This window comes from Helicoverpa armigera, chromosome 11, assembly GCF_030705265.1.
Source record: "Helicoverpa armigera isolate CAAS_96S chromosome 11, ASM3070526v1, whole genome shotgun sequence".
In the NCBI taxonomy this organism is placed as follows: Eukaryota; Metazoa; Arthropoda; class Insecta; order Lepidoptera; family Noctuidae; genus Helicoverpa; species Helicoverpa armigera.
In genome coordinates this window covers 11,165,909-11,179,280 of record NC_087130.1, presented here as the reverse complement: position 1 = coordinate 11,179,280, position 13,372 = coordinate 11,165,909, and the positions used below count along the sequence as shown (strand labels likewise).

At 36.7% G+C, this 13,372-nt stretch overlaps 1 protein-coding gene across 3 annotated transcripts; it reads left to right on the top strand.

Moving 5' to 3' along the window:
* Nucleotides 1–1,475: 1,475 nt before the first annotated feature.
* Nucleotides 1,476–12,557, top strand: LOC126056976 (galectin-5). Of its 3 annotated transcripts, none has more exons than XM_064037029.1 (7): nt 1,476–1,631; nt 3,113–3,201; nt 3,420–3,609; nt 4,488–4,619; nt 7,075–7,172; nt 7,441–7,615; nt 11,995–12,557. In XM_064037029.1, exons 1-7 carry the CDS (start codon nt 1,527–1,529, stop codon nt 12,103–12,105), a joined length of 900 nt encoding a protein of 299 aa, XP_063893099.1. In that variant the 5' UTR covers nt 1,476–1,526; the 3' UTR covers nt 12,106–12,557. The 3 variants fall into 3 exon arrangements, with proteins under 3 accessions (XP_063893099.1, XP_049707945.2, XP_063893100.1); XM_049851988.2 differs by having other exon boundaries at nt 7,441–7,642; XM_064037030.1 differs by having other exon boundaries at nt 3,113–3,255; nt 7,441–7,642.
* The last annotated feature ends 815 nt before the right edge of the window (nt 12,558–13,372 follow it).

Here is a 13,372-nt window from a genome sequence, read left to right as displayed (position 1 = left end):
GGCTCCACCAAGAAGTGACAAATGAGGGTTTTCTAAAATGGCGTCCACTAGGTGGCAGCACCGAGGCGTCAGGTCCAGGTACCCATCAAAGTGCTTATCTTTGCTATGAGCCGTGAACGATTTTAGTGATTTATATCGTATAATTAAAGCAGTACATTAATGTTTTACAATTGCGGTTGAGTAGATAAAAAACTAAATCATATTGTGTTAACAAAGGAGATTGGGCAAGAATGTATGAAGTTTTGTCTAAATGTCCACCACGAACGAGACCTATATAATTAAATAGTCCACTTAATTTAGAGTAACTTTTACTAAGAAAGTAAAAAAAACAATGCCAAAAAAAAGTTATAGCCAAATATGTTTTATTTTATTCGACTTCCATTTCCGAACTTTATCTAAAACTAAGATAAAAGTAAGACACATTTGCATAAGACATATTTTTTTGCCCGATGGATGTACGAATCACTAACCAATTGAGGCGCCAGAAGTGCTTGAACAGGTTTACTCAGCGGTGCTTGGATCTAAGAAAGTTCGATGTAACTGGTGGTGTCTTCTCTCTAATAATTAACAATTCTATTTTGTCAGAAGTTACAGAAAGTACAAAAATCGAACATCACGAAAAGTAATTGAAGAAATGAAATTGAAAAAATCTATAAAATGTTTTATTTGATTTAGCTATAACTTTTTCTCGCATTATATATTTTTTTTACGTTCATAACAAAAAATGTTCTATATTTACCGTGGCAGAAAAGGAGAGAAAACCCTCATTGCGAGCGTTTTGCAAATTTTGAAAATCTTGGCATAACTGCAGGTTTCAAGTACGAACACATAAAGTGGACTCTCACAGATACGTACATTTTGCCTTAATATAGTGAGTGAGTGCACAGAAAATCCCCGTCATACAAGTGTTTCTCCGCTGTAGTGAAACTATCCTACCCTATGCGCCGCCTGATGATGATGATTCATGTCATCATCCACCCAGCTATTCCCCAACTATGTTGGTGTTGGCTCCCAGGCACCGAATCTGTTAGAGTACCTATAGGTATTTAGCTTCTACCTATCTGATCTCTTCTATCCACTCAACTATACAGCACGATATCCTTGGTATGGCAGACTTTCTGGCTTCTGATTAGTCGCAGTAGTTGCATAAAATGTACAAATGGCAGCAATTTACTTCTTTTGTTTAGATAGAGATGGTCACACGTCCACAACACAGCCTTGATCGATGAATCTGTGCGGCTGCTAAGTAATAATCCTAATTATACTGTCACGTGAAAGAATACACCTACGGGATAAGTAGTAGGTCTTTTGACGATTCTGTATTCCCATGCAGACGAAGTTGTGGGCAACAGCTAGCGTTGCAATACAAGTTTATCAGCCAACCATTTTTATGGTCGGCTTTCCCGCTTGTATCGACCTCAAATTATCAATATACAAAAATAAGGTATATGCCTAAGTATAAATATGCAAGTAGGTATGATTCATGCGCTCACATATAAATACAAGTGGGAAAAAATATTTTTTTAATGAGTACCGAGGTCAGTTCCAGTGCACTTGTTTCTAATTATTTATATAGTTTTGGAGGGATCGCATCGAAACGGCAAGACACAATGACATCGATTTGCAACCCTGTGAGTCCTTTTCATACTTCCTTGATATATATGTCACCGTAAGATTACAAGCATCGTTAGATTACAATCTATCTCGAGAGATTGTAAACTGTCGAATTATTGTGAACCGTAATAGCTGATTGCAATTTAACGTATTATTTTTCGCTATATTATAATCTATCAATGTAAAGCGGTCAAATTGTCAACTGGCGTAGAACGGAATGCATCTTGCGTGCTGATTGGTAGAACGTAATGTGCCCCCGCCGCTCCGGCATTCGCCATTTTGTTTGTTTATTTCGTTTGTTGTCGATTGTGTAAACACTGTGATTAACCAAAGAAAAGCAGTTTGAACGATAAACCAACAAATTAGTGTTAGTTTCCGAACATAACCTAAATTACATTAATTTTTCGTGTTTTAATATTTGTATATGCGTGGAAACTTACGTGTTCTCATTAAATAATATTAGCCATATTTCATTCCTAACTCTACGGGAACTCCATGGGAACAGAACGGCTGGCCGTGATTGATCGATCTTACAAAAAGACTGACCAATCAGGGAGAGCTTTCGGACAGTTGACAATTTGACAATTTCTCATCGATAGATTATAATATAGCGAAAAATAATGCGTTAAATTGCAATCAGATGTTACGGTTCACAATAATTCGACAGTTTACAATCTCTCGAGATATATTGTAATCTAACGATGTTTGTAATCTTACGGTGACATATACAACATGTAACGTAATTAACGCACACCCTCAAACACCCTAATTAGAATATTATGTTATAATCATAATACATACACTGGATTTTTAATTGAACATGTATATGCATTGTTATTTACTAAATTAGTTATACCAATTCTTGGAGAACTTCTTGGTCATACTACTACGCACGCAAATATCGCGCCGCGCGCCGCTCGACTCGACACAACATAACGAAACTACGGAAAAGTCTTATTACTTTGAGTTACGGTCTATTTGAATTTGTTTTGACTGTACAGGGTTAATATGACTATAATTTCCGTAGTTTAAATTATTTTTGGGATAAAAAATTACCTATATTAAAAATGATATAAATCGATTCAGTAAACGATTCTGAACAAACTAATTTCAGGATGTGCGTTAATTAACACACATCATATGTTATACAACATGTAACTTAATTAAGTTACATGTTGTATATAAACAAATGTACAAAACAACGCTAACAGATCATCATCATCCTCATGTGTATTTGTATTTTTATGGGCCCTAGTTGCCTGAAATAAAGGAATAAATAAATAAATAAATAAATTTACAAGAAGCGACTGCCTTGCAACGCTAACAGATATATAATTTATATTTGCTATAAAATCATTTATCTAATTTCCCTACACACGATAAATGCCCATTTTGGGGACACACTTCTAACTCTTCAACGAGCTCGCGAGCCATGTTTTCCTTCGCCATGGTTCAAGTATGCAAGTGTACCTATTAATCAAAACTTCTGTTTCACCAGGATCTGCCATGCGTGCACGCAATAGCCGTTGGTATAAACACTGTCAGCAACATCAGGATACAAGGAAGCATACCACATAAAGCTCAATAGTACGTCTTCTCATCTCAGATCAGTTTGAAACTACAACTAGCAAATAGTAAAATGTATGTCTTATTTTAACGTCAGTTGCGCGCTCCAGCCGCAGGTCAATTTAAAATTTCTAAATATTTTCCAGTAATATCTTGCCGCGATAATAACAACCACAATAGAAAAGTAATTAAGTGCACTGGTCTACAACGTCAGATTTTTCAACGTGTAAACTTTACAGTTTCAAGATAAACCTGATATGCGGTGATGACATCGCATTCCACTTCCACCCTAAATTCGACAAGATGGAGATAGTTCGCAACACCTGCAGTGCCGGAGTTTGGGGGGAAGACGAGAAGAGCGGGGGTATGCCCCTCAGCAGAGGAGATAACTTCGATATACTGATCGCGTCTGATGAAGAATCTATTAGGGTAAGACGGAATCTCGTCTGGAACATTCATTGGTCAATTAGATTAGTCGAAGAGGGCGAGAGATGGACTGTGTGAAAGGCGATGTGCATAGAAAGAAGGTTGTTAGTTGTTACTGAGTTGACGTTGGATAGAGAATTATGGAAGAATACATGCTGCGCCGACTCTTGATGGAAGAATAAGTGTGCACTAGTGTGCAGGGTACCTAGTCAACAACACAACTTTTTTTCTTTTGATGGGAGATCATCAAAAAAACGACCCCTCCCGCTGTGAGTTACTAGCGCGAGGAAGTGTCAGACTCTTACTGAATAAAACCCTGTTCCTTCTCACGCCCTTTATATGTATACCAGGGTCGCGGTAGCTCTTTAGAACAATCCTGCACCTGCAGCTCCGAACAACACTGCTCTTACATTTAAGGAAGCGAAATCTTAAAGCAGACGTTACAGCCTTTTTACCGTCCCACTGCTGGGCACAGGCCTCCTCTCACACGGAGGCGGATTGAGCGTTAATCACCACGCTTGCTCATTGCGGTTTGGTGATTTGAGACATAATAGTCCAAGTTTCCTCGAAATGTTTTCCTTCACCTTTTTATCAGCCATTGGTGTCCAAGATATCCCTACTTAGAAAGTAGATACAAACTTAGAAAAGTTGCATTGGTACTTACCTGATCTGAAATCGAACTCACGCACTCATACTTGAGAGGTTGGTTTTTAAAGTTTAAAGTTTTTATATACTAACAATTTTATATAACAATGTATGCTAGTTTTTAAGTTATCTATGGGCCATTGATGCCTGAAAATAGAGATGATTTTGATTTTTGATTTGATTTACCCACTAAGCTATTCGATTTTAAATAAAATTAATCTCATTTGAATGTACAGGTGTCCATCAACGGGCAGCACTTCTGCGAGTATATTCATCGTATCCCGTACCGCATCACTCGCCTGGAAGTCCATGGCGACGTCAACATATACGATATAAAGTGCAATAATCGCTCACCGTCCCAAGATCCCGTGAGTTTTATTATATACACTCTTTTGAAAAAAAGGCGGGTACCTATGCGAAATCTAGCTTTTAAGGACTAAACGTGTATTATAAAGGGTTATAATAACTGTAGTATCAAAAGGGTTAGCCAAGCATGCGTGAGAGTGTACTTTAAATTTGAATTTTGTAGAATTCCTAAGAAACTGGTTAAACGTTGTTTGGACTAATTCCTGGTGGAAAGTTCGTGGGCGTTTTGAAAAGTTTTTGACGAGATTTTCAGAAAATTGATAATGCAGTTTTAATTGATGATAACTGTACCTTTTTAACACATCAAAACTTTCTCATTTATAATTTTAGGCAAAAGTGAATACCTAATCTTCGCGGCCCCCGGAAGGCATGTACATTATGAGCCCACGATCTCTCTTAATGGACGAGCACTCAAAAGGGTCGTTCAATTTAAATACTTAGTGTCTAAACACACTATGCCGAGAATACGCGACGGAAGTTCGGCATGATTACGCCTGCAATGCTATTTGAATTACTGGCGACACATTATGCCGAAATTACGTTGCGTTATAGCGTACAGCCGAACTTCAGTCGGGCGTAAGTTCAGCGGAAATTTGGCGGCAACGTATTCTGTAGAACACACATTATACGCGACCGAAGTCAAACACAGAATATACACACAAAATTGCGCAACTGAACTTCTGCCGCGTAAGTTCGGCACTTATGGTGTGTCATATCAGGCGATTACGTTGGAACGTAAAATCAGCCGCGGAACTTCGGTCGCGTACGTTCGGCATAGTGTGTTTAGACACTTAGGGCATTATGTCACCAAGGACCTCAAGGATGGGGTAGATATAGATCGCGAGCGCAGGGCACTAGCAACCAGATGCAATATGCTGGCTCACAGATTTGCTCGGTGTAGTAGCGAGCTCAAAATAACCCTCTTCAAAGCTTGCTGTCAGGGGTTCTACACGGGCAGTCTGTGGGTCAGCTATATGCGGAAGGACCTAGATGCTCTGCGCGTGCAAAATTTTAAGTAATTTTTGTTTCGAGTTCTAAAATATTACAAAAAATTTCGCGCTTAGTTCTTAGCTATCGTATTAGGATAAGAGATCCTGTAAAGATAGTTTAAGGTGTTTTTATATAAATAAATTACAAATGAGATTAAAGTCGCTGGCAGAAGCTAGTACTGAATAACACTATTATACGTTTCTATTTAGGGCCGGTTTTAAGTCTACCAGCGCCCTGGTCGAGATTTCTGCGACGCCCTCCAATTGCAATTCAAACCCATAGGAAAAACAGAGACATACGCAGATCACGCAGTTACCGAATGCGCGAGCGAAGCGAGCGCGAATTTTTTTTTATAGTTAACAAGTTAAAGCAAAAATTACGTAAAATTGTAGCCCAATCGTACATAAGTTATTGCTGGTCGGTGATGGCAAAAATACGAGGACATAGCTTCTGATTACGCGAGCGTAGCGAGCGCGAAATTTTTTGTGATATTTCAGAACTCAAAACAAAAATTATTTAAAATGTAGCCCAAACGTACATAAGTTATTGCTCGTTGGTGATGGCAAAAATACGGGAACTTAGCTTCTGATTACGCGAGCGAAGCGAGCGCGAAATTTTTTGTAATATTTTAGACCTGGAAACAAAAATTACTTAAAATATAGCCCAAACGTACGTATAACTCTTTGTTGACGCCTATGTATTAAAATTTTGGGACTTAAAGTAGTACCGACTTAAAGAAAGTTCATATGGAAACTATAAGTTACTTTCTTATTAATAAGAGGACTTAAAAATGACGCTACCTTTTTGCTAGGGTAGACTAAAAAATGTTAACACTGACAATGAAAACAACTGTACAGTGAAGTAAGCCCGAAAATTTTTGAGTTTTGGATCACTAAAAGTCCTAAACATATATGATAAAAGGCAACTGTGAAGTGAAGAAGCCGCGAGCGAAGGGAGCGCGAATTTTTGTGAGTATTGGGACATTAAAAGTAGGTGCATGTGATAAAAAATTCAAAAGTAAAGTTAAGTAACCGCGAGCGAAGCGAGCGCGAAAATTTTTGAGTTTTGGGACATAAAGGTAGTGTTTGTTTGAGAATTTCTCAAATTTAACGCGGAATTAAACACAAATTAAAAGAAACAAAATTGATTTATATCTTATATTTTTTTATTCTCGCTTTAAAAATTTTTGAGGCGCGAGGCCCCTTGTACCGCGAGGCCGTAGGCGGTGGCCCACGTCGCCCACGTCTAACGCCGCCTCTGCACACACACTTATAACACCCCGTCGTTTTTGCATCGGGGTAAAAAAGTTTTGAGGTCGCATAGAAGCCAAGTCCTGTTAAACTTAATTTTTAATATTTAATCAATATTTTATGACTATATCAATAGTTTTGTTCACATAACAATAATATTGACATGAGCACAATAACTTTCTACCTACTTTGAATAAATGACTTTTGATAATTTCAGTATGACCAGAATATGCAGTGCGTGCATAAAATACCCGGTGGCATATGCAGTAGCAGCAAGATCAGGGTACAAGGAAGCATACCACATGATGCTAAAGGGTACGTCTTCTCATCTCAGATCGGTTTGACACTGCAACTAGCAAATAGTAAAATGTATGTCTTATTTTAACATCAGTTGCAAGATGTAGCCACTGGTTAATTTAAGATTTCTGTTTATTTTCTAGTTGTTTTTAAGTGGTGTACATAATAAAGTGTATATCTGCATATCTATCTATCAATATCTTGTCGCGTTAGTAAAAACTACAATAAAAAAGTAATTAAGTGCAGTCGTCTACAACGTCAGATTTTCAACGTGTAAACTTTACAGAATCAGGATATATCTGAAATGCACGTCACGCAAACGCGTCATATTCTACATCAACCCTAGATTCGACCAGATGGAGGTAGTTCGCAGCATGAACAATTACAGTGACAAAGTTTGGGGGAAAGAAGAGAAGATCGGGGGTATGCCCCTCAGCAGAGGAGGCAACTTCGATATGCAGGTCGAATCTGATGAACAATCTTTAAGGGTAAGACGGAATCTCGTCTGGAAGGTTCTTTGGTCAATTAGATTAGTCGGAGGGCGAGCGATGGACTGTGTGAAAGGTGATGTGCATATAGTACGATTTTTTACTCGAGTCGGTAAAATGACAAGTAACCCACTACAAGAGTGATGTTCGGCAATCGATCGACTTAGAAGTTTAGTCGTGCTTTATTTTATTTGGTATCATAGCTATTTTTTATTGTAAATATTTGATAATGTCGTATTATATAATACGATTTTAGAAATATGGGCCTTACCAGCATATTAAAAATTTTCTCTGAAAGTCAGGAAAATACAAGTAATTTTATAAGTTTTTATTCATTAGGTACGGTTGCCATTGATTCGGTATTTATTTACACATCACTACTTATTTGGGACAAAAACCCTGCAACACTGGAAATGTAATTTAACTGACTCTAATTAAAAATCGGACTATAGAAAGAAGGTAGTTAGTTGTTACTGAGTTGACGTTGGATAGAAAATTATGGAAAAATACATGCTCCGCAGACTCTTGATGGAAGAATAAGTGTGCAGGGTACATAGTCAACAACACTGCTCTTACATTTTAATGAAGTGAAATCATAAAGCATACCTAATATAAAGACACATAAAATAATATTAATTTTTAGGGTTCCGTACCTCAAAAGGAAAAAACGGAACCCTTATAGGATCACTTTGTTGTCCGTCTGTCTGTCTGTCTGTCTGTCTGTCTGTCTGTCAAGACCCTTTATCTCAAGAACGCGAGGACGTATCAAGCTGAAATTCACATGAAGTACTCAGGTCTATTGTCCCTTTAAGCTGTGAAAATATCAAACTTCTAAGCCAAGCCAATCAAAAGATACAGCCGATTATGTCGATATTTTCAACAAATTTTCGACACTCGCAAAGGAATCAAAACCTACAGGATACTTCCCGTAAACTCAGAGTCTTGAAATTTGGCATGAAGCATTGTCATATAATGCAAATATAGGAAAAATTGCGAAAATGATAAATTTGAAGTTACATAAAATATTAAAATATTATCAAATCAAATCAAATATTTTCCTCATTTCAGTGGGGAATTTAAACGACCAAGTTTGACGGATTTGAGAAATCATTTCTTTGTAGTATAAAATAAATTAAATGAAAGAAGGAAAAATTAAGGAGCTCTTTTAAAAAGCATGAAATAAAATTAAATTGTAAATTTAAAAAAACCCCCGACCCAAAAAAAGTACGCAATAATTATGACAAACGGTTAAAAACGCTAAACCCTATAAAAAGCAAAAAATAACTTTTAACACTACGTAAACTAAATTTTGTCGTGTCGGGGGACCGCTCTAATTCATTATATATACGTGTTTTTTTTTTTGACGAATGTTGTAATTAGGTAGGTATCATTTGATTTATGTAAGTATTTATGAAGGTAAAAAGCGGTCCCCCGACACGTCAAAATTTAGTTTACGTAGTGTTAAAAGTTATTTTTTGCTTTTTATAGGGTTTAGCGTTTTTAACCGTTTGTCATAATTATTGCGTACTTTTTTTGGGTCGGGGGTTTTTTTAAATTTACAATTTAATTTTATTTCATGCTTTTTAAAAGAGCTCCTTAATTTTTCCTTCTTTCATTTAATTTATTTTATCTTAAGAAGGGGTCGCTATATGCGATCTCGGCCAAAGAAAGCTGTTTAACAATCCTCATGACAAACTGGCTCTGGGAGAATTGCACAGATTGAGAAACAATAAAGATTAACCTTTGGACATTCTAGATTTTCAGCAAAAATATAAATCGGTTTATCCGTTTCATTCCGGTATTCCAGGGTTTCATCCCCCACATCCCATTTCCAGCATCAGGTTCTCGTCAATCAGAAACTTGAAGAGAACTCGTCAAGACAAATTCAACGAGCCCAAACTCGATGGGTTTACTAAAAGGCAGTTCAGGGTTACGTCTCCTACCTTCGTGCCCTAACAGCAGACCAGCTCAGTGGTTCCAAAAGACATTAGTGTTTCAATTTTAGATCCCACATATACTTGCAAGTAAACTGAGCGTGTAACATTCCTATCACATCTAGCAAACGAGCTGATGACCTTGAAGACCTGAACCGATTTCCACCAAACATAGCTAAGAACACTCCCGACTGGCATACCTTTTAAACAAAAAAAACCGCATTACAATCGGATCATCCGTTTGGGAGCTACGATGCCACATACACACACACACACACACACACACACACACACACACACACACACACACAAGTCAAACTTATAACACCCCGTCGTTTTTGCGTCGGGGGTTAAAAAGAGTATACTCGCCGTTTATTTCCATTGTCATCAGGTCAGGATCTGATGATGGAAATCCTGAGAAATCGAGGGCAACTATCAGAAATTGTAGGCATGCATAGGATTAAAACTTGATTCTCAGATGCATGTCTGGTGATACTATCAAACAGTGAAGGTTTAGAGCTTTCTTGATGATGGAGACGTGAGAAAGTCGAGAGAACTCCTCAACGGTATGATTTAGTAACGTCGTGTTTGGGCTTATATTATTCGTATTGACGAGAACTTTTCACAAAAGTTAAAAATAAAAACTTTTTACAAAAAAAAAAAACAACTTCTAAAAACAACAAGAAAACTGTTTATATGCATCGGTGATCGTCGTGTAGATCTCGGTGGTCATCGGTCTAGACACCGACTTCTAGACCGATGCACCTAACATCTTTTTAATTTCTTTCTTGCTTTTGTTTTCTTGTTGCTTTTTTATATGTTTGAAGTTGGATTTGTTTGTAAAATGCTGCAAAATAAAATAAAGCCGACTTTATAAAACAAAGAAAGGGACAGAATTACACTTTTGTCAAGGCTCTAGAAACATAAAGCCAGCAGCCCCGAATCCTACTCGCTAGCAGTCGTTGTTACAATTCGACAGTTACAAGTCGTCCGGCAGTTTCGAAATAAACCTGAAACTGGGGCTCGTTAAGTGATTAATCCCTCAAAAATAAAAGATCCCACTAGTACTGAATTCTCATCACCTAAAATAAAATAAAAATAAAATATCTGATCTTTGCTATCGATCCCACAATGGCAGTCAAAACCTATCTATGTGGAAAGTTGCGGTTGGCGCGAGACTCACTTTTTATCTATACAGGATTTGTACGGAACCCTCGGTGCGCGAGTCCGACTCGCACTTGGCCGGTTTATTTTTAAATATATATGTCACCGTAAGATTACAAACATCGTTAGATTACAATCTATCTCGAGAGATTGTAAACTGTCGAATTATTGTGAACCGTAACATCTGATTGCAATTTAACGCATTATTTTTCGTTATATTATAATCTATCGATGAGAAATTGTCAAATTGTCAACTGTCCGAAAGCTCTCCCTGATTGGTCAGTCTTTTTGTAAGATCGACCAATAATCCGTTCTGTTCCCATGGAGTTCCCGTAGAGTTAGGAATGAAATAGAGGTGTCAGTTAAATAAAATAAATGCTCTTCAAAAATTCTTCAAGGATTTATTGTTTAGTACGAGTATGTAATTAATATTCCTGACATATGGAGAGAACAAATTGTAACGAAATATTTATTCTTCAAACACAAATTGAAATTGGAAACATATTGATTTCTGACACTTACGCGAATATTAGACATTTAAATAAAACTACTTTTACGGATTTTATCGCGGTTATATTATATTATTTAATCCCGACGTTTAAAACCGACCGCGATAAAATCCGTAAAAGTAGTTTTATTTAAATGAAATTGGAAAATTATAAGAAACTTTTATAAAAAAAAAAAAACAAAACAATTAGGTAGTTTGTCTTCAAACACAAATTCATTCCTAACTCTACGGGAACTCCATGGCAACAGAACGGCTGGTCGTGATTGGTCGATCTTACAAAAAGACTGACCAATCAGGGAGAGCTTTCGGACAGTCGACAATTTGACAATTTCTCATCGATAGATTATAATATAGCGAAAAATAATGCGTTAAATTGCAATCAGATGTTACGGTTCACAATAATTCGACAGTTTACAATCTCTCGAGATAGATTGTAATCTAACGATGTTTGTAATCTTACGGTGACATATACATATATACATATTTAAAAACACCTCGTTTTTTAAAATAATATTTATTACCACAATCAAGGATACAATATTACACTGTATACATTATTCACTTTGTCAGTTTACTATTTTGTACAAAGGTAGTAACCCTGTCCCTTAAACTAGGCAAGGCTTGTATTTTAAGAGGCAGTGATCAGCCATATATGCCACAGTCAAACAAGTTACTCGTTATTGAAGACAGGTGGGTTGCGGTGGGTTGTAACGTTATATATGTATATATATTTTTTCTATATACAGGTGGCCTTCAACGGGCAGCACTTCTGCGAGTTTGTTCATCGCTTAGGGTTCCTGCCCATCGACGAGCTGATTATAAACGGCGAACTCAATGTAAAACTGATCAGCTTATAAAAGGCACAATATTTCATTATATATTTTAAAAAAATATAAAGCATTTAAATTAAGCATTATCTACTAGTATGAGATTGTCATTGTCATTAAAAAATATCTTAGCCATAATAATTAGCCTCAATACTCAATACTCAATACTTTATTTGCTTTCCATGTGTATTCTTAGCCTACCACTTAAATGTTATACAATAAAATACGAAACTCAAAATAAAACAGGCTTCCAAAAACTATGACAAGTTAAAATCAAAGGAATTTTAATTGCACACGGCTCTCAAATATTGCATGTACGAGATAAATTGAGAAAACCTTTTTGAAAACTTGGTTCAATACATTAACTCTCACAGTTGGTATAATGGAATAGCAACTCCTTTACTGTAATCTTCTCTATTTATGTTCAAGTTAATATTTGTATAAAACTGTAATTTTGTGAAATAAACAGCTTTTTTTATTTATATATTCTCCTTCTTTGATAGTCTGTTGACAAAAAGATATTTTCATCCCACCATCTCGGAAAGAGTAGTTTTACCCTTTGATATCTGAGCCGTTTTTATTTTGCATAAATAAATTTTAATAAGTACATCTTTTTAATTTGCCATGTGTGACGTGCGTGCCATTTTCTTTTTTTGAGTTTAGAAATTTCCTCGATGAGGTGGGATGAAAAGTTACGTGTTGCACCCAGAGTTGCTACCTAATTGCTACCCTCCAGAATTATTCTATCCAGAATTATTTTATTTATTTCTTATTCATTCTGCGTTTACTTTTTGAGTTCTCAATTTAACAAAAAAATTGGAACACCAACGTAACAAAAACAACTGGCTCTCGATCCAGTCACGGATTCTTTTTATTTGTGCTTAATTCCGAGTTTAACTTGAGAGTCCTTAAACAAACAATTTAAAAAAATTCGCGCTCGCTACGCTCGCGGCTGTTCACTTGTCAGGACAGTTCATTCTAACATGATTAGAGTACTTTTATGACCCAAAACTCAAAAATTTTCGCGCTCGCCACGCTCGCGGCTGTTCGCTTGTCAGTACCGTTCATTCTAGCATGATTAGAGTACTTTTATGTCCCAAAACTCAAACATTTTCGCGCTCGCTACGCTCGCGGCTGTTCGCTTGTCAGTACCGTTCATTCTAACATGATTAGAGTACTTTTATGTTACAAAACTCAAAAATTTTCGCGCTCGCTGCGCTCGCGTCTTCACCTTGCACCGTTCTTTAATATGCAAGTTTAGGTGCTTTAGTGACCCAAACATCAAAAATTTTTGCGC